Genomic DNA, 21,505 nt, shown 5'->3' on the forward strand with positions numbered 1-21,505 from the left:
CTGACTGAGATCAGGGCCCTGTTGTGTCAGGTGCTGCACAGACCCTGACCGAGATCAGGGCCCCGAGGCTGCACATACACAGAGTGAGAGACAATCCCGGCCCCAAAGATCTGACAGTCTAACTGCACAAGGGGTGGGGGGAAACTGAGGCAGAGAGCGTGGCAATAACTCATGCCAGGTGCCATAGGGACACAGAGGCAGGAACTGAACTCTGGTCTCCTGAGTCCCAGCCCAGCCCTTCCACTCGCACATCCTCACATTCCCATCTGGTACATTTGCGACATGACTCTGCATTGAGGCTTGCACGGAAAACCAGAAAATCCTGTTGCCGAGTCTGAAGCCTCGCTGGGAGTTTTAGCTGCCGGCCACATTCCTGCTCCCCTGATGGCCCGAGCTGGGGCTGACCCATGGGCGTAACGCTCGGGGTGACCAGATAACAAGGGTGCAAAATCGGGACACTTTTTTCGGGGGGACGGGTGTTCGGGAATAGTTGCGTATAGAAGCCAAAGCCCCTAATACTGGATGGTCCCAATCATAGCGGGATGGCCAGTCACCCTAGTAATGCTGCACACGCCTGTCAGGGCTTCCAGGATCGGGCCGAGTCTCTAGCCCGCTCCCTGCAGCTTGGTTTGATGGGGCTGAATGTAACTGATATGAACGCCCCCCCCCCCACACACACACACCTCTGGTCCTATCCTAGCAGGGCTTTAACTAGCCCCAGAGATGGGGCCCTTGACCCTTCTGAGGGACGATTCCCCAGCTATTAGGGAGAAGCAGAGTCCCTGGCCCTTCCCTCAAAGAGATGATCAATTCCCTGGTTGGATCCTTTCCCCCTCCCTGTTGGGGTGCAGCAGGCCCCGGTCCTTCCCAGGGGTGCAGGGGGAATCACATTTTCAGGTTATTAGTCAGCCGAAATGTGCTCTAACCAGATTCCCCCCAGCCCTGCATTCTTTGTCCCATGCCCTTTCGCTCAGCTCAGATGACCTGGCTCCAGCTTCCGCTGTCACCTTTGCTCCCATCAGCTCACGCCCCACAGCTCATTCCAGTCTCCCTCCCGCACCCCCTGCGTAGGTGAGGGGGTAGAGAGCTCAGTGGTTAGAGCACTGGGCTGGCTCCGGGTTCAGTTCCCTGTCGGACTGTGGGCGAGCCACAGAGCCGCTTTGGGGCCCCTGTGTGAAATGGAGGGATAGTCCACCCCCAAGGGCCACCTGGTAAGTACCTGCCATTAGTGACTCTGCAGTATTGAGCCCACCACAGGCGATAAGAGCCATTGGTGCTTTCCATCCATGGAATTCAAAGCACTTCACAGAGGCAGGACCATCCTCCCACCCCTTTTACAGAGAGGAGAAACTGAGGCATGGAGCGAGGGAGGAATTTGCACAAGGTAGAATAGAAACCCTGACTGTGCTCCGACCACTAGACCCCACTCACCTCCCGGAGCTATGGATAGAACCCAGGAGTCCTGGCTCCCAACCCCCCACTCTAACCTCTAGACCCCACTCTCGTCCCAGAGCTGGGGGTAGCCCGCTGCTCTCAGCAGCCTGCCATAGCTGCCTTCCTGTTAGTAAAGCAAATGTCGACTCCTGTCTATTACTCCTAAACGCCGACCCCTCTGCTGCTAATGGCTCCCTGCGTGAATGCCTCTAAACAGATCTCACCCCCCTGCAATCCTGCCATCCCGCCCCCTGCCCTTGCTTCCCAGCGGGAAAGGGAAGAGGCTTTCTAAACTGGGGAAGCTGGTGCATGGAGCTGGGCACTCCCAGAGTTCTAGAAAGATTTTTACTGCTCCGGTTCCTGGGTGTGGAACAGCTGCTCAGCAGCCAACACCCCGGGCAATCAGAGCAGCCTGTTGCCAACAGCGTCCCTTTATCGCAAGTGTAACACCTGGCAGGGTAGCTCCGTTATCCCGGTTTATAGCTGGGGAAGTGACACCTCAAGGACAAGCTTTGCCTGCGTAGCTGGCCCAGGACCCGAACCTCCCTTTCGCTGGGGCTCTGTGACATGGAGCTAGAGTGAGCTCCTTGGGGTGGGGGCTGTCTCTGGCCGTGTGTCTGTGCAATGCAACCGGGGCCTTGATGCCAGCCTGGGCCTCACCCTGCCCTCAGGGGCCTTCTCTCCCCAGTCCCCTCACTGTCCTTTAGCACCATCTCCCCGTCCAAGCACCAGGGCCCTCCCGTCTGCAGCGCCCTCCTCGTGTCTGGGTTGGGGTAACTCTCCCCTGGTTCATGTCTCTCAGCTGGAGGGCGGCGGTTCTTCCCCCAAACCCTGTCCCTGCCCCTGCCCCTGCATAGCCCAGGCCTGACAATCTCACCCAGATCCCCGTGTCCAGCCCATAGCTCATGTGGAGCTAGAGAAAAGCTCTGAGATCGAGGTAAAGCGCCTGAGGGAGGGAGAAAACACCCCAGGCCTGGCCCTGGCCCTGGCCCATCACCCGCCCTGATCAAAACCTGCCCCTTAGTCCAGTCCCAACGGGTTGTGCCCAGCAGCCAGCGCTGGGTCTGGGGGATTAACTGAGCTGGGATAAATGGACCCTAAGAGCCAGAGGTGTTAACGCGACCCTGGAACCGTCCAACATTCAACCAAGGGGGGGTGGGGTTTGGGAGCCGGAGACTCTGCTCAGCACATGGCAAACCCACCAGCAAAGAGCCTTGGAGCCTTTTATTAACAATATCGAAAAGCTGGGGTGGGGGAGCCAGGGGGAGGGGTGGTTAAAGCATTTGAAATGTAGAGTATTAAGTAAGGTTTTCATTTGAACAACAGCCCTGGGTCCCTGGGCCCCCAGCTGGGGAGGGGTTTAAAGCCCCGCTCTTGGACCTTCTGGGGTGGTATTAAAGCCTGGCCTGGTTGGGGGACAGAGACGGGCTGAGCGGGGCTGGAGCAGGTGTTGCTGCGGTTCCTAGATGACAAAATCAGAGAAACACAAGCCAGAGGGGGAAGAAGGAACAGGAACCGCAGTGTTCATTGTCTTTGAAGTTAACTTTTCCTTGTCACCTCATTACTGGATAAACAGCAGCCTGGCACACGGGCTGGGCAGCTGTGCCAAGACCTAGCAAACACAGACCTGTGTCAGGCTGCTTTGGGTGGTGCTTTATCTGACTCTTTGCGGTCACGGGCTAACCGCAATGTTGCAAAATCGCTATCGAACAAGACCCATAGCAACCCAAAGGCCCAAGGAGAGCAGTGGGAAAGGGGAACTAGAAGGTGCGGAAGGAAAAGGCCACCCGAGGGGTGGGAAGGGCTCATATGCCAGGTGGTGGTTGGGATCCAGTCTAGAGATGGAGGTGTCCTCTGGGTCGCCTGCTCTGGCCTGCTCTGCTCAGCACATCTCTTGGGATCAGGACAGCGAAGGTCCAATGGTGAGACCCCCAGGCGGGCCGGGGGCAGAGCAGCCCGTCCTCCCATGACTTTGGCCACACCTTAGGCCTCATTTTCAGCCCACCAATTTGGGCCCATTGAGTTCTGGTCCCGTGCTGCCCTCGTTTCCCAGGCCTGGTTTTAACAGTCTGGGCGTTACGTCAGGAGGCCTTTGGCTTTCGACTGACGGTGGCACCAGGGGGAGGGATAGCTCAGTGGTTTGAGCATTGCCCTGCTAAACCCAGGGTTGTGAGTTCAATCCTTGAGGGGGCCATTTAGGGATCTGGGCCAAAAATTGGGGTTTGGTCCTGCTTTGAGCAGGGGTTTGGACTAGGTATGTCCTGAGGTCCCTTCTAGGATTCCAGGCAGCAGCAATGCAAGCAGGGCCTCACCCTGCCCAGCGTTCCAAGCAGGTGTGTGGGGCAGCAGTTCCTCCGGCCGTGGTGGCAAATCGGCAGCAGCTTCTTCTTTCTGCCGTCCGCAGTGGCAGTTTTTTCACTGCTTGGGGCGGCAAAACCTGTAGAGCTGGCCCTGGGGACAGTACCAACGTGCCCCTGCCCCCACTGGAAATCCCTCACCTGCCATCTTGGCTGTGTGGCCCACGCTCACGGTTCCTAGCTGAGGCCTGCGCCCCGCCTCCAACAGTGGCTAATGCCTGACACTTGAGAGGAAGGGCAGAGAGGGAAAGAACCTGGCATGGCCTCGGCCCACTGTGCCAACCTGCAAGGAGGAAGGGGAGGAAAAGGGAATTTGGTCCCTCCAGCCGTGGGCCAGTCTCTCCCTTGCTCAACCAGGAAGCATGAGCCGCAATTGCCCTTATCTCGGTCTGTGTGATCACACTTGAAGGCCTTAAAACTCATCCAGACTCTCGGAGAGAGTCTTCAAGCTCTGCTGGCTGGTGGGAGCTTCTCTCTATAAAATGGGAATGGCTCCTACCTCCCTTACAAGGGTAAATACGCTAATCACTGCCAAAAGAAAAGGAGTACTTGTGGCACCTTAGAGACTAACCAATTTATTTGAGCATGAGCTTTCGTGAGCTACAGCTCACTTCATCAGATACCTGTATGTATCTGATGAAGTGAGCTGTAGCTCACGAAAGCTCATGCTCAAATAAATTGGTTAGTCTCTAAGGTGCCACAAGTACTCCTTTTCTTTTTGCGAATACAGACTAACACGGCTGTTACTCTGAAACCTAATCACTGCCGGGGGCTCAGAGGGGTTGGACAATCTGATGATCAAAGGTTAATTAGCCAGCCGCTTTGGTTCCTAGGTAACCAGCCCAGTTTTCAATGGTTCTAGCCCATGTTGCTCAATGAAAGAAGATCAGTCAGGCTCCTTTTTCTAAAGGTTGTGACGTTAACAAACAAAAATAAAGAACTAGGGAAGTTCCTGGAGGACAGGTCCATCAATGGCTACCAGCCAGGATGGGCAGGGACGGTGTTTCTAGCCTCTGTTTGCCAGAAGCTGGGAATGGGCGACAGGGGATGGATCACTGGATGATTCCCTGTTCTCATTCCCTCTGGGGCACCTGGCACTGGCCACTGTCGGAAGACAGGACACTGGGCTAGACGGACCTTTGATCTGACCCAGTCTGGCCGTTCTGATGTTCGTAAATAGAAATGGAATCTGCCACTGGCAGCACGAAACTAAACAATGCCGCCAACAAATCAGCAAGGCAGCGGCCAAAGTAGATTGGACTGCAGTAATCTAATTAGCACCACAGCAAACCGGTCCATGCAGGTCCTGAAAAGGAATCCACAGTGATGCACGTCCCGTTGGGTAGATAAACCCCAGCAACAGATTGTTACCAAGCCTCAGAGCGGGTTGGATGGTTTCATATTGAAACCACCTTCTGGGGTAGTGTCTAAGCTATGACATCAAAGCCGCTCGGTGTGTGTCCCCCAACAGGAGGACACGGGACGCAGACTTTGACAGATGGCATGCTCTTATCGGGCCACTAAGACACCTTTACAAGAAGATGTTTAGTTTCCGACCTGGGTCATAGCAAAACTCTTTGGAAAGTTGCATTGTGTAGGGGACAGTTGAAGGCCCCATTTCAGATCCAGATCACTCCCCCCTCCAACCCCCCCCACACCCCCGATCACTGAGCTGAGGGACAATTTCTGCCCAGATCTAATGATCTAATGATCAGTTTGAGCCTGAGCACGTGAGCAAGAGTCAGCGGCCAGGCCTCTAGACAGGATTCTCTGGACCGCCTCAGGGCACGGCCCAGCCGGTCTGGTGTTCCAGCCCCAGCCCCAGCTGCTCTGTGGTGCTTCAGAGGGTGGTGGCAAAGAAAAACCCCCCAGAGCACCATGGTGCATCATGCCCAACTCCTGCCGAGCAACTGGCTGAGCCCCTCAATGGGGGTTGTTCTCAAAGTACAGAGCCGCATGGGTCATTTCGCTCCGATTCGGGGATGGGCTCAGAGCCCCTGGAAGGTCACAGAAGGCGGGAGAGCGACGGGGAGGAAGGACTGATCCTGCAGAGGTCCCACAGAAAACACATGGCAGCATCTGCCAAGGGTGGGTCCAGGAAACACCTCTGCCCTTGTCTTCATGTGATTCCCCTCCCCACCGCTGGCAAGCCGGGCTCCGGCTTGGGGAACCAGAGACATGGGAATTTTTCGCTTCTTCGCTCATGTAAAACAATATTGCCCAGGCTGGCTGAGTAACTGCCTGATCAGAGACTTGGGTCGGTTCATTGCGCCGTGGGTCACATGCGGCTGCTGATCTGCATGGCAGAGGCACCCACTGGTTCCTTGGTCGTGCGCACAGCCACCGGGCCCTTTCCTTCCTGGTGCCCTCAGCACATTTCAGCTTCCTGCAGGTTGTCACTTACCGGCCACCCCAAGCTGGGACGCCAGGGGAAACTGACACCCAGTAGGCCATTGCTGTTCCCACATTGGACGAACCCAGTGCCGGGGGTTGCAGCTCCCACACTTCTCGTGGCCCCTTTCCCCCATTGTTTTGTTCTGTGATTGCTTTTCTTGCAAATTATCCTGGGTTATTTTATTAGTAGTATTTATTAGGTGTATCACGATAGCACCCTGGAGCCCCAGCCGTGGCCCAGGCCCCATTGTGCTAGGTGCTGTATGTTGTTTATTAGGTGTGTTGCAGGAACTGCTGCACAGAGAAATACCACGGCAAGGGGAGGCAATTGCGGGGGGGCAGAGCTAAAGGGGCGAAAGCGTTTCCCCTCCTCCCCAGCTCGGTCAGGGGATCGGGCTTTGGTTCCGCTCAGGTCGTGGCGCAGGGCAGGCAGGGCTGGGTCAGAGACCTTTGACACAGCCCTGGCTCTCGGGCGACTGGCAGAGAGGCTGTGGGAGCTAGTGGTTACAGGACACCTGCCCTGGGCTTAGCTCCGGGCGGGAGTCAGCTCAGAGCAGGATGGGGCCAGGGAGTCCAACGGGGCGGCGCTAGCTGGTCTTCCTGTCTGCTGGCTGTGGTGCTGCCATGTCCCCTTTGCGGCACCTGCTCTGCAGCGCCCAGGGTCTCCTGACCCCTACGGGGCCCAGGCTGAGCCACTGGGAGGGCAGGTGCTGGGCCTGATCCTGCAGGCGCGTTCCCCTCTGCATTCCCCTGCAGCCCAGGGCCTGGCCTGTGCCCAGGTACTGCCCCCGGTGGGCTCAGCCATAAGAAAGAAAAACTCGTGAGCATCACTAGACCCGGAAACCCACAGACCCATCTCGATGAATCCCCTTCTCCCAGGAGGTGCCATGTACCTGGGCACGAGCCCGCTCAGCCATCCCCTCCATTGCCCAGTGGCCCCGGCTCACCAGAGGCCCAGCAGCCAACGCCAGCTATGGGGAGAGCGGGGAATGAGCCAACCTACAGCCAGCGGGGACCCAGCCCCCAACCTGGACAGGCCTGGCCCTTTCCTGTCACCCCCTTTTCCCAGCTCCTGACCCCCAAATTCCTTGTTCCCTGGCAAGTCTGACTGGAGGCCCCCTCTTTGCTGTGGGGAGGTAAATCGATTTCCTCCTACACACCTGCTTGGTAGGAAGGGGGCAGAGTGGGTGGGGCACTGGAGGGGGAGCCAGGACTCCTGGGTTCTCTCCCTGGCTCTGGGAGGGGAGTGGGGTCTAGTGGTTAGAGCAGGGGGGACCTGGGAACCAGGACTCCTGGGTTGTGTTCCCAGCTCTGCACTGCCCTGCTGTGTGACCGTGGCCTGTTTACTGTCTCTGGTTCCTGTCCCCACGCATGTCTATTTAGACTGTCTTTCATTGTATCTGTGCAGCGCCTGGCACGACGGGGCCCGGATCTTGGTTGCGGCCTTTCAGTGCTACCATCCTAGTGATATAATAAATAACTCTAATAATTTCCAGGGGGGTTCAGCCCTGTGACCTCAAGTCCACAGCACAAGCCTCTCCGGATTGTGCTAAAGCAGCAGCTCTGTTAGCAAGTGGCAGTAGTGGGCTGTTATCCTGTATGCAGAGCAGCCACTAGAGGGGAAATCTCTGTCCGTCCCCACAACAGCTGAGTAGCGGAGTCAAATCTGCAGTGCCTTGATCCTCACACACACCCCCCGTGGGAGGCAGGGCATCACACACAGGTGGAAACTGAGGCACAGAGTCACCCAGGAATGACATGGCAGAGCAGGGACTTGCCACCAGTCTCCCAAGTGCTAAGCTAGAGCCCCAACCACAGGCCCATCCTTCCTCTGTCCACACAGCACTTTACACCCAATGTACACAAGGGCCTTGCGGGGGACAGGTTCATGGGGCTGTGAACTTCTTTCCCCCAGGATCCTCTGCTGGGCCGGGACTCCCACGGGCTCCCGGCTCTGGCAGCTCCCCTTGGCACCAGCTCTTACAACCAGTTTGCGCTGGAACAGCACTGCTGTCAAAGGCATCCGGCCCCTGGAGGAAATACCGCAGGGCCCCAGGAATGCCGCCCTGCAGCCGGCGGGGAGGGGCCAGTGGGAGAGGCAGAGACTCTCCTTGTTTGCCTTCCCCTGCCCCGAGAAGATCTCTACTTCCAGGCTGCCTCGGGCAGGCTAGCTAGCTGCCACTTTGCATACCCGTGGCATACAGGAGCCATCCCCACTGGGCTGCTAGCCAAACAGACCCAGAGAAAGGAAGAAGAAAAGGAGGACTTGTGGCACCTCAGAGACTAATCAATTTATTTGAGCAGAAGCTTTCGTGAGCTACAGCTCACTTCATCGGATGCATACTGTGGAAAATACAGAAGACGTTTTTATACACACAAACCATGAAAAAATGGGTGTTTACCACTACAAAAGGTTTTCTCTCCCCCCACCCCACTCTCCTGCTGGTAATAGCTTATCTAAAGTGATCACTCTCCTTACAATGTGTATGATAATCAAGGTGGGCCATTTCCAGCACAAATCCAGGGTTTAACAAGAATGTCTGAGGAAGGAGGGCGGGGGGGGGGGGGGTAGGAAAAAACAAGGGGAAATAGGTTACCTTGCAAAATGACTTAGCCACTCCCAGTCTCTATTCAAGCCTAAGCTCATTGTATCCAATTTGCAAATGAATTCCAATTCAGCAGTCTCTCGCTAGAGTCTGGTTTTGAAGTTTTTCTGTTGTAATATCGCAACTTTCATGTCTGTAATCATGTGACCAGAGAGATTGAAGTGTTCTCTGACTGGTTTATGAATGTTATAATTCTTGACATCTGATTTGTGTCCATTTATTCTTTTACGTAGAGACTGTCCAGTTTGACCAATGTACATGGCAGAGGGGCATTGCTGGCACATGACGGCATAGATCACATTGGTGGACGTGCAGGTGAACGAGCCTCTGATAGTGTGGCTGATGTTCTTAGGCCCTGTGATGGTGTCCCCTGAATAGATATGTGGACAAAGTTGGCAACGGGCTTTGTTGCAAGGATTGGTTCCTGGGTTAGTGGTTCTGTTGTGTGGTATGTGGTTGCTAGTGAGTGTTCGCTTCAGGTTGGGGGGCTGTCTGTAGGCAAGGACTGGCCTGTCTCCCAAGATTTGTGAGAGTGTTCCTGAAGGATGACCCAACACAGCTCACGAAAGCTTATGCTCAAATAAATTGGTCAGTCTCTAAGGTGCCACAAGTCCTCCTTTTCTTATTGTAAGGAGAGTGATCACTTTAGATAAGCTATTACCAGCAGGAGAGTGGGGTGGGGGGAGAGAAAACCTTTGGTAGTGGTAAACCCCCATTTTTTCATGGTTTGTGTGTATAAAAACGTCTTCTGTGTTTTCCACAGTATGCATCCGATGAAGTGAGCTGTAGCTCACGAAAGCTTCTGCTCAAATAAATTGGTTAGTCTCTAAGGTGCCACAAGTCCTCCTTTTCTTTTTGCAAATACAGACTAACACGGCTGTTACTCAGAGAAGGGAAGGGACTTACCCCTGCTCACCTAGTTAGTGAACAGCAGAGCTAGGGAGAGAACACAGGAGTCCAGGCTCCCAGCCCTTCCTGCTCTAACCGTTTGACCCCACTCCCCTCCCAGAGCTGGGAGAAAAACCAAGACATCCTGGATCCCACCTCCCAACTTCTCCCCACTGCCTTGATCCTGTTGCATTCCCAAGCAACTTTGGGGAGACAGAAGATTAAATACATCAGCCAACAGGCTTCAACTGCAGAGCGGCCCGGCAAGCGCTGGCCACTCCCCACCCCACCCAGCTGTTTACACCTGGCTGAGGTGTCCTGCTGCTAATCTCCACTCCAGGCTCCCCGTGATTGCTCTGGGCACAGGCCCAGAAGCTGCTGGACTCACCAGGCCAAGCGTGGCCCTGCCACTCCCAGATCTCTCGCAATCTGAGAATCAAAGTTCCAGGATGCTGGGCCGGCTGGAGGCAGCGGGTTCGGGGGGGGCGGAGGGGTGTGACTCATGGAGCTACCAGAGGAGGGGGGCTGGCTGCAAAGAGCAGCCTGTCCAGGGGCGCATGGGGCTGGCTGGTTTGGTCTCACAATATCCCAGCTTGGTCTCTCCCAGCTCCTGCGTCCCAGAGACCAGGAGCCTCCCCACCCCCCCGGGGTGCTTTCCAGCCCCTGGCGTGTGCGGAGTATGAGTTGGTGTTGGTCACTGTGGGAGAGACAGGAAACGCTGCAAACCAGCCACCGATGGAGCAGCCCGTGTGCGCAACAGCCAAATGGCAACACCGCACGGCAGTTTATGGCGGGTGTTGGGGGACATAATGGACGGACAGTGTCTCCTGCTGCAGTTGCAAAGGGGCTTTAGGGAAGGAAAACGGAATGAGGCAGGTGTTAGCAGCGTAAGCCAGGTAGAAGGGCCAGAGGACCTTGTTTCTAATGTCTCACCCACTTAGAATTAAGCTGCCAATTCAGAGGGGAGAGCGCCCCCTACTGAACCCCCACCCCGGTCCCTGCAGCACAGCGCCCCCTAGTGCCAGGCTGGGGCACTGGGGTCAGTACTGACTGCCAGGGGAGAGAGCCCCCTACTGAACCCCCACCCCGGTCCCTGCAGCACAGCGCCCCCTAGTGCCAGGCTGGGGCATCGGGGTCAGTACTGACTGCCAGGGGAGAGAGCCCCCTACTGAACCCCCACCCCGGTCCCTGCAGCACTGCGCCCCCTAGTGCCAGGCTGGGGCACTGGGGTCAGTACTGACTGCCAGGGGAGAGAGCCCCCTACTGAGCCCCCGGTCCCTGCAGCACAGCGCCCCCTAGTGCCAGGCTGGGGCACTGGGGTCAGTACTGACTGCCAGGGGAGAGAGCCCCCTACTGAACCCCCGGTCCCTGCAGCACAGCGCCCCCTAGTGCCAGGCTGGGGCACTGGGGTCAGTACTGACTGCCAGGGGAGAGAGCCCCCTACTGAACCCCCACCCCACTTCCTGCAGCTCAGCGCCCCCTAGTGCCAGGCTGGGGCTTCGGGGTCAGTACTGACTGCCAGGGGAGAGAGCCCCCTACTGAGCCCCCGGTCCCTGCAGCACAGCGCCCCCCTAGTGCCAGGCTGGGGCATCGGGGTCAGTACTGACTGCCAGGGGAGAGAGCCCCCTACTGAACCCCCACCCCGGTCCCTGCAGCACTGCGCCCCCTAGTGCCAGGCTGGGGCACTGGGGTCAGTACTGACTGCCAGGGGAGAGAGCCCCCTACTGAACCCCCACCCCGGTCCCTGCAGCACTGCGCCCCCTAGTGCCAGGCTGGGGCACTGGGGTCAGTACTGACTGCCAGGGGAGAGAGCCCCCTACTGAGCCCCCGGTCCCTGCAGCACAGCGCCCCCTAGTGCCAGGCTGGGGCACTGGGGTCAGTACTGACTGCCAGGGGAGAGAGCCCCCTACTGAACCCCCGGTCCCTGCAGCACAGCGCCCCCTAGTGCCAGGCTGGGGCACTGGGGTCAGTACTGACTGCCAGGGGAGAGAGCCCCCTACTGAACCCCCACCCCACTTCCTGCAGCTCAGCGCCCCCTAGTGCCAGGCTGGGGCTTCGGGGTCAGTACTGACTGCCAGGGGAGAGAGCCCCCTACTGAGCCCCCGGTCCCTGCAGCACAGCGCCCCCCTAGTGCCAGGCTGGGGCACTGGGGTCAGTACTGACTGCCAGGGGAGAGAGCCCCCTACTGAACCCCCACCCCGGTCCCTGCAGCACAGCGCCCCCTAGTGCCAGGCTGGGGCATCGGGGTCAGTACTGACTGCCAGGGGAGAGAGCCCCCTACTGAACCCCCACCCCGGTCCCTGCAGCACTGCGCCCCCTAGTGCCAGGCTGGGGCACTGGGGTCAGTACTGACTGCCAGGGGAGAGAGCCCCCTACTGAGCCCCCGGTCCCTGCAGCACAGCGCCCCCTAGTGCCAGGCTGGGGCACTGCGGTCAGTACTGACTGCCAGGGGAGAGAGCCCCCTACTGAGCCCCCGGTCCCTGCAGCACAGCGCCCCCTAGTGCCAGGCTGGGGCACTGGGGTCAGTACTGACTGCCAGGGGAGAGAGCCCCCTACTGAACCCCCGGTCCCTGCAGCACAGCGCCCCCTAGTGCCAGGCTGGGGCACTGGGGTCAGTACTGACTGCCAGGGGAGAGAGCCCCCTACTGAACCCCCACCCCACTTCCTGCAGCTCAGCGCCCCCTAGTGCCAGGCTGGGGCTTCGGGGTCAGTACTGACTGCCAGGGGAGAGAGCCCCCTACTGAGCCCCCGGTCCCTGCAGCACAGCGCCCCCCTAGTGCCAGGCTGGGGCACTGGGGTCAGTACTGACTGCCAGGGGAGAGATCCCCCTACTGAGCCCCCGGTCCCTGCAGCACAGCGCCCCCTAGTGCCAGGCTGGGGCACTGCGGTCAGTACTGACTGCCAGGGGAGAGAGCCCCCTACTGAGCCCCCGGTCCCTGCAGCACAGCGCCCCCTAGTGCCAGGCTGGGGCATCGGGGTCAGTACTGACTGCCAGGGGAGAGAGCCCCCTACTGAGCCCCCAGTCCCTGCAGCACAGCGCCCCCTAGTGCCAGGCTGGGGCATCGGGGTCAGTACTGACTGCCAGGGGAGAGAGCCCCCTACTGAACCCCCATCCCTGCAGCTCAGCGCCCCCTAGTGCCAGGCTGGGGCACTGGGGTCAGTACTGACTGCCAGGGGAGAGAGCCCCCTACTGAACCCCCACCCCACTTCCTGCAGCTCAGCGCCCCCTAGTGCCAGGCTGGGGCATTGGGGTCAGTACTGACTGCCAGGGGAGAGAGCCCCCTACTGACCCCCCGGTCCCTGCAGCACAGCGCCCCCTAGTGCCAGGCTGGGGCATTGGGGGCAGCTGACTGAGTGGCATGCACCCTGTCCCCTGCAGCACACGGTGGTCTTCCATCCGAGAGCAGACCCGCCTGGCAGAGGGTCACAGCCCCAGGAGGCTGGGCTTGCTCCCTGTGCCTCCTGGCTGCTCTCGCTCTAATGCAGCTGGGGCCTCCCTCTCTCTAGGTCTGCGCTGGAACGAAGCAGAAGAGGCACCGACTCTGCCCCGCTGAGGCTGCCCCGTCCTTGAGAACTCTGCCAGCATGGGGGCTGGCTTCCTGCGCAAGCAGCTCTTGGTCTGTTTCTCCGCCTTCCTCTTCCTGTTGGTTGTCCTCATCCACCAGGACGCCCCTGGGACCCTGAAGCTGGGGTTCCTGGGCGCACTCCGGGGTGAGCCTGTCTCTGCAGAGCAGCGCCAGGGCAGCCCCACCTTCCAGTGGCGAGGCACAGAGGAGGAGAGAGCTGGGGACTCCATGCCTGTGCCCGTGCCCAGCCGCCCGCCAGCGACCACCAGGCACCCGCTGCAGGTCGTCTACCCCTACAGCTACCGCTTCCTCCTGAACGAGCCGGACAAGTGCCGGGAGCGGGCGCCCTTCCTGGTGCTGCTGGTGGTGACGGAGCCCAAGGACATCACGGTGAGGAACGCCATCCGCCAGACCTGGGGCAATGAGAGCGCCGTGCCCGGGGTCTCCATGGTGCGGATCTTCCTGACCGGGGTCCACCCGCGCTACGGCTCCCCGCTGCAGCGGCTGCTGGAGGAGGAGAGCGCCCTGCATCGCGACATCATCCAGCAGGACTTCCTGGACACCTACAACAACCTGACCCTCAAGACGCTGATGGGCATGGAGTGGGTGAGCAGGCACTGCTCCAATGCCCGTTACGTGATGAAGGCCGACAGCGACATCTTCCTCAACGTGGGCTTCCTCGTCCGGCAGCTGCTGCAGCCCCAGCTGCCGCCCAAGAAGGACTTCATGACGGGGCACATCTACAGGAACACGGGGCCGCTGCGGAGCAAGGCGTACAAGTGGTACGTGCCCCGGGAGGTGTACCCCAACGACACCTACCCCCCCTACTGCGGAGGTGCTGGCTACGTGCTCTCTGGAGACCTTGCCAAGAAGGTGTACGGGGCGGCCCAGACCCTCCGGGTCATCAACATGGAGGATGCGTTCCTGGGGATCTGTTTGTACAAGCTGGGCATCAGCGTGACCAACAGCCCCTGGGGCCTCTTCAACGTCTTCTGGCTGGAGTACGAGAAGTGCCGGTTCTCCAGGCTGGTGCTGGTGCATCAGTACGGGCCCACGGACCTGCTGAGGGTCTGGCCGGACTTCCAGGGCGGGAACAAGACCTGCCCCAGCTAGAGGGATGGGGAAGGAGCCGGGACGTGTGCAGGGCCACACGGGCAGGGACGCAGGCTTGCGCATGGTGCCTTGCCCAGACTGACAGCCCAGTGTGTGCACACTCGCCGCTGTGCACACCCCCCCAGTGTCAACACACACACACACTCCAATGCACAACCCCCCGTGTATATACCCCCAATGTTCACACACTCCAATGCACACCCACCCCGTGTATATACCCCCAATGTTCACACACTCCAATGCACACCCACCCCGTGTATATACCCCCAATGTTCACACACACACACACGCACGCTACCGTGTACACCCTCCCCAATGTACACACACCCACACCAGGGTACACACCCTCATATATACCCCCCCAGCTCTACACCTCACTCAGCAACCGTACATCTGGCACCCATACATCACACCACCATCCACCTTGCTCATGCTCCCTGACCGCCATCCACCCCCACCCCACCTCACCGGCCGAACCTCAGACACTTTGGCCAGAAACTCTGGCACTTGGGCAATTGCTCAGGCCTCTTCGGCTGCATAATCTCAGGGCTCTCAGCTGGACCCCAGCGAATAAGCCCCCCCCCACTCCGCCATGCTGCTTCCCCCCCCTCCCCAGCACTGCTCACGGGGGTGCCTTATCCTGAAATGTCTCTATGCCTTTGTCCAGACAACAAGCAGCGCCCCCCTTTCCCCCGTGGCTACCAGAGGACACAGGGTTCCCATGCCCAGGGCCTGGCTTTATTGCCGGGCTGGTTCAGGCTTTGTATTAAATTATAGATCGCTACATTTGTAATAAACGGGCTGGCTAATGGCCAGCCGGACTGCGTCCTCCAGCCACTTCATTTCTCTTCCTTGCCAATTTCCCCTGCTCCTGGCTGGTTCCTTCTGAAAGCATGGTTAACGCGATCCCTGCCCCCCGCTGCTGCTAGGGCTTCTAAAGCCTTCGTTGGCGGGGCCTGAACACCCCTGGGTGGGTGAATCCAGCCTTTCCTGTGCTATGGAAAACCCAGAAGGGGCCCGGGGCTCCAGCTGGGATGAGTCAGTGGAGTGCTGGACACCGCAGGCGGCTGACCTAGGGCTTTTGCCAGGGAGGAGCAGTTGCAGCCAACCCCAGGTGGTGTGGAGGTGTAAGGGGCCAACTGCAGCGGGGGGCCTGGAGGAATGGGGGTGGGCGGGGGAGGCTCTTTGCTACAAAGCCAGATGCTGCAACAAACAGTCCCTGCAATAGAAAAACAGGGCCTGGCATGCTGCCAGCTGCTAGTGGCCGTCCACAATTGCAGGCCTGGGCGTTACACACACGCACACCGGTTGGCTGGTCTGGGCAGAAACGCTCCCATGTTTGACTGGGCCGAGTCCACCCACTGACCAACTTACCGGGCCCCAATGGAGACAGCAAATACTCTGGAGGCGACAAATACCGAGATGTTGTTGCAACTCATGATGAAAATGGCACCTGCAGCCGTTTAATTGGGCTGGAGCCAGAGGTGGGCCCAAGGTACCCGGAGAACCCTGCAGCAATCCCCTTTGTGTCTAGGTAAGAGTCGGGTGTTTAAAAAGGGGGCGTGCGAGCAGGGGCCTGGTGACAATGCAGTACCCGACAGGTGCCAGCGAGCAGCATCTGTTCCGTCCTGGTCCCTGCCCCCCAGCCGGGCGATGCATCCATGTCCCGTTGACTAGCAAGCTGCAACCCCCCTGGTACAGGCCGGAAGGGGCCATCACAGGGCCTAATCACATCAGCCACACTATCAGAGGCTCGTTCACCTGCTCATCTACCAATGTGATCTATGCCATCATGTGCCAGCAATGCCCCTCTGCCATGTACATCGGTCAAACTGGACAGTCTCTACGGAAAAGAATAAATGGACACAAATCAGATGTCAAGAATTATAACATTCATAAACCAGTCGGAGAACACTTCAATCTCTCTGGTCACGCGATTACAGACATGAAAGTTGCGATATTACAACAGAAAAACTTCAAATCCAGACTCCAGCGAGAAACTGTTGAATTGGAATTCATTTGCAAATTGGATACATTTAACTTAGGCTTGAATAGAGACTGGGAGTGGCTAAGTCATTATGCAAGGTAACCTATTTCCCCTTTTTTTTTCCTACCCGCCCCCCCCTTCCTCTGACTTTCTTGTTAAACCCTGGATTTGTGCTGGAAATGGCCCACCTCGATTATCATACACATTGTAAGGAGAGTGATCACTTTAGATAAGCTATTACCAGCAGGAGAGTGGGGTGGGGGGAGAGAAGTGGTAATACTTTTGTAGTGGTAATCACCCATTTTTTCATGGTTTGTGTGTATAAAAACGTCTTCTGTATTTTCCACATTATGCATCCGATGAAGTGAGCTGTAGCTCACGAAAGCTTCTGCTCAAATAAATTGGTTAGTCTCTAAGGTGCCACAAGTCCTCCTTTTCTTTTTGCAAATACAGACTAACACGGCTGTTGCTCAGAGAAGGGAAGGGACTTACCCCTGCTCACCTAGTTAGTGAACAGCAGAGCTAGGGAGAGAACCCAGGAGTCCAGGCTCCCAGCCCCTCCTGCTCTAACCGTTTGACCCCACTCCCCTCCCAGAGCTGGGCGAGAACCCAGGAGTCCTGGCTCCCAGTCTCTCCTGCTCTAACCGCTAGACCCCACTCCCCTCCCAGAGCTGGGAGAAAAACCAAGACATCCTGGATCCCACCTCCCAACTTCTCCCCACTGCCTTGATCCTGTTGCATTCCCAAGCAACTTTGGGGAGACAGAAGATTAAATACATCAGCCAACAGGCTTCAACTGCAGATCGGCCCGGCAAGCACTGGCCACTCCCCACCCCACCCAGCTGTTTACACCTGGCTGAGGTGTCCTGCTGCTAATCTCCACTCCAGGCTCCCCGTGATTGCTCTGGGCACAGGCCCAGAAGCTGCTGGACTCACCAGGCCAAGCGTGGCCCTGCCACTCCCAGATCTCTCGCAATCTGAGAATCAAAGTTCCAGGATGCTGGGTCGGCTGGAGGCAGCGGGTTCGGGGGGGGGGCGGAGGGGTGTGACTCATGGAGCTACCAGAGGAGGGGGGCTGGCTGCAAAGAGCAGCCTGTCCAGGGGCGCATGGGGCTGGCTGGTTTGGTCTCACAATATCCCAGCTTGGTCTCTCCCAGCTCCTGCGTCCCAGAGACCAGGAGCCTTCCCACCCCCCGGGGTGCTTTCCAGCCCCTGGCGTGTGCGGAGTATGAGTTGGTGTTGGTCACTGTGGGAGAGACAGGAAACGCTGCAAACCGGCCACCGATGGAGCAGCCCGTGTGCGCAACAGCCAAATGGGAACACCGCACGGCAGTTTATGGTGGGTGTTGGGGGACATAATGGACGGACAGTGTCTCCTGCTGCAGTTGCAAAGGGGCTTTAGGGAAGGAAAACGGAACGAGGCAGGTGTTAGCAGCGTAAGCCAGGTAGAAGGGCCAGAGGACCTTGTTTCTAATGTCTCACCCACTTAGAATTAAGCTGCCAATTCAGAGGGGAGAGCGCCCCCTACTGAACCCCCACCCCACTTCCTGCAGCACAGCGCCCCCTAGTGCCAGGCTGGGGCACTGGGGTCAGTACTGACTGCCAGGGGAGAGAGCCCCCTACTGAGCCCCCGGTCCCTGCAGCTCAGCGCCCCCTAGTGCCAGGCTGGGGCATTGGGGTCAGTACTGACTGCCAGGGGAGAGAGCCCCCTACTGACCCCCCGGTCCCTGCAGCACAGCGCCCCCTAGTGCCAGGCTGGGGCATCGGGGTCAGTACTGACTGCCAGGGGAGAGAGCCCCCTACTGAGCCCCCACCCCGGTCCCTGCAGCACAGCGCCCCCTAGTGCCAGGCTGGGGCATCGGGGTCAGTACTGACTGCCAGGGGAGAGAGCCCCCTACTGAACCCCCACCCCGGTCCCTGCAGCACAGCGCCCCCTAGTGCCAGGCTGGGGCACTGGGGTCAGTACTGACTGCCAGGGGAGAGAGCCCCCTACTGAGCCCCCGGTCCCTGCAGCTCAGCGCCCCCTAGTGCCAGGCTGGGGCACTGCGGTCAGTACTGACTGCCAGGGGAGAGAGCCCCCTACTGACCCCCCGGTCCCTGCAGCACAGCGCCCCCTAGTGCCAGGCTGGGGCATTGGGGGCAGCTGACTGAGTGGCATGCACCCTGTCCCCTGCAGCACATGGTGGTCTTCCATCCGAGAGCAGACCCGCCTGGCAGAGGGTCACAGCCCCAGGAGGCTGGGCTTGCTCCCTGTGCCTCCTGGCTGCTCTCGCTCTAATGCAGCTGGGGCCTCCCTCTCTCTAGGTCTGCGCTGGAACGAAGCAGAAGAGGCACCGACTCTGCCCCGCTGAGGCTGCCCCGTCCTTGAGAACTCTGCCAGCATGGGGGCTGGCTTCCTGCGCAAGCAGCTCTTGGTCTGTTTCTCCGCCTTCCTCTTCCTGTTGGTTGTCCTCATCCACCAGGACGCCCCTGGGACCCTGCAGCTGGGGTTCCTGGGCGCACTCCGGGGTGAGCCTGTCTCTGCAGAGCAGCGCCAGGGCAGCCCCACCTTCCAGTGGCGAGGCACAGAGGAGGAGAGAGCTGGGGACTCCATGCCTGTGCCCGTGCCCAGCCGCCCGCCAGCGACCACCAGGCACCCGCTGCAGGTCGTCTACCCCTACAGCTACCGCTTCCTCCTGAACGAGCCGGACAAGTGCCGGGAGCGGGCGCCCTTCCTGGTGCTGCTGGTGGTGACGGAGCCCAAGGACATCACGGTGAGGAACGCCATCCGCCAGACCTGGGGCAATGAGAGCGCCGTGCCCGGGGTCTCCATGGTGCGGATCTTCCTGACCGGGGTCCACCCGCGCTACGGCTCCCCGCTGCAGCGGCTGCTGGAGGAGGAGAGCGCCCTGCATCGCGACATCATCCAGCAGGACTTCCTGGACACCTACAACAACCTGACCCTCAAGACGCTGATGGGCATGGAGTGGGTGAGCAGGCACTGCTCCAATGCCCGTTACGTGATGAAGGCCGACAGCGACATCTTCCTCAACGTGGGCTTCCTCGTCCGGCAGCTGCTGCAGCCCCAGCTGCCGCCCAAGAAGGACTTCATGACGGGGCACATCTACAGGAACACGGGGCCGCTGCGGAGCAAGGCGTACAAGTGGTACGTGCCCCGGGAGGTGTACCCCAACGACACCTACCCCCCCTACTGCGGAGGTGCTGGCTACGTGCTCTCTGGAGACCTTGCCAAGAAGGTGTACGGGGCGGCCCAGACCCTCCGGGTCATCAACATGGAGGATGCGTTCCTGGGGATCTGTTTGTACAAGCTGGGCATCAGCGTGACCAACAGCCCCTGGGGCCTCTTCAACGTCTTCTGGCTGGAGTACGAGAAGTGCCGGTTCTCCAGGCTGGTGCTGGTGCATCAGTACGGGCCCACGGACCTGCTGAGGGTCTGGCCGGACTTCCAGGGCGGGAACAAGACCTGCCCCAGCTAGAGGGATGGGGAAGGAGCCGGGACGTGTGCAGGGCCACACGGGCAGGGACGCAGGCTTGCGCATGGTGCCTTGCCCAGACTGACAGCCCAGTGTGTGCACACTCGCCGCTGTGCACACCCCCCCAGTGTCAACACACACACACACTCCAATGCACAACCCCCCGTGTATATACCCCCAATGTTCACACACTCCAATGCACACCCACCCCGTGTATATACCCCCAATGTTCACACACTCCAATGCACACCCACCCCGTGTATATACCCCCAATGTTCACACACACACGCACGCTACCGTGTACACCCTCCCCAATGTACACACACCCCACACCAGGGTATACACCCTCATATACACCCCCCCAGCTCTACACCTCACTCAGCAACCGTACATCTGGCACCCATACATCACACCACCATCCACCTTGCTCATGCTCCCTGACCGCCATCCACCCCCACCCCACCCCACCGGCCGAACCTCAGACACTTTGGCCAGAAACTCTGGCACTTGGGCAATTGCTCAGGCCTCTTCGGCTGCATAATCTCAGGGCTCTCAGCTGGACCCCAGCGAATAAGCCCCCCCCCCCGCCATGCTGCTTCCCCCCCCTCCCCAGCATTGCTCACGGGGGGTGCCTTATCCTGAAATGTCTCTATGCCTTTGCCCAGACAACAAGCAGCGCCCCCTTTCCCCCGTGGCTACCAGGGGACACAGGGTTCCCATGCCCAGGGCCTGGCTTTATTGCCGGGCTGGTTCAGGCTTTGTATTAAATTATAGATCGCTACATTTGTAATAAACGGGCTGGCTAAGGGCCAGCCGGACTGCGTCCTCCAGCCGCTTCATTTCTCTTCCTTGCCAATTTCCCCTGCTCCTGGCTGGTTCCTTCTGAAAGCATGGTTAACGCGATCCCTGCCCCCCGCTGCTGCTAGGGCTTCTAAAGCCTTCGTTGGCGGGGCCTGAACACCCCTGGGTGGGTGAATCCAGCCTTTCCTGTGCTATGGAAAACCCAGAAGGGGCCCGGGGCTCCAGCTGGGATGAGTCAGTGGAGTGCTGGACACCGCAGGCGGCTGACCTAGGGCTTTTGCCAGGGAGGAGCAGTTGCAGCCAACCCCAGGTGGTGTGGAGGTGTAAGGGGCCAACTGCAGCGGGGGGCCTGGAGGAATGGGGGTGGGCGGGGGAGGCTCTTTGCTACAAAGCCAGATGCTGCAACAAACAGTCCCTGCAATAGAAAAACAGGGCCTGGCATGCTGCCAGCTGCTAGTGGCCGTCCACAATTGCAGGCCTGGGCGTTACACACACGCACACCGGTTGGCTGGTCTGGGCAGAAACGCTCCCATGTTTGACTGGGCCGAATCCACCCACTGACCAACTTACCGGGCCCCAATGGAGACAGCAAATACTCTGGAGGCGACAAATACCGAGATGTTGTTGCAACTCATGATGAAAATGGCACCTGCAGCCATTTAATTGGGCTGGAGCCAGAGGTGGGCCCAAGGTACCCGGAGAACCCTGCAGCAATCCCCTTTGTGTCTAGGTAAGAGTCGGGTGTTTAAAAAGGGGGCGTGCGAGCAGGGGCCTGGTGACAATGCAGTACCCGACAGGTGCCAGCGAGCGGCATCTGTTCCGTCCTGGTCCCTGCCCCCCAGCCGGGCGATGCATCCACGTCCCGTAGACTAGCAAGCTGCCGACC

At 59.1% G+C, this 21,505-nt stretch overlaps 2 protein-coding genes across 2 annotated transcripts; both read left to right on the top strand.

Moving 5' to 3' along the window:
- Nucleotides 1-13,263: 13,263 nt before the first annotated feature.
- Nucleotides 13,264-14,358, top strand: LOC144277447 (beta-1,3-galactosyltransferase 1-like). The gene has a single exon (XM_077838193.1). It carries the CDS (start codon nt 13,264-13,266, stop codon nt 14,356-14,358), a length of 1,095 nt encoding a protein of 364 aa, XP_077694319.1.
- Nucleotides 14,359-18,726: 4,368 nt separating this feature from the next.
- LOC144277446 (beta-1,3-galactosyltransferase 1-like) lies at nt 18,727-19,821 on the top strand. Its single transcript, XM_077838192.1, has one exon. The coding sequence runs from the start codon at nt 18,727-18,729 to the stop codon at nt 19,819-19,821; it is 1,095 nt and encodes a 364-aa protein (XP_077694318.1).
- The last annotated feature ends 1,684 nt before the right edge of the window (nt 19,822-21,505 follow it).

This window comes from Eretmochelys imbricata, chromosome 20 (genome assembly GCF_965152235.1).
Source record: "Eretmochelys imbricata isolate rEreImb1 chromosome 20, rEreImb1.hap1, whole genome shotgun sequence".
Lineage (NCBI taxonomy): Eukaryota > Metazoa > Chordata > Testudines > Cheloniidae > Eretmochelys > Eretmochelys imbricata.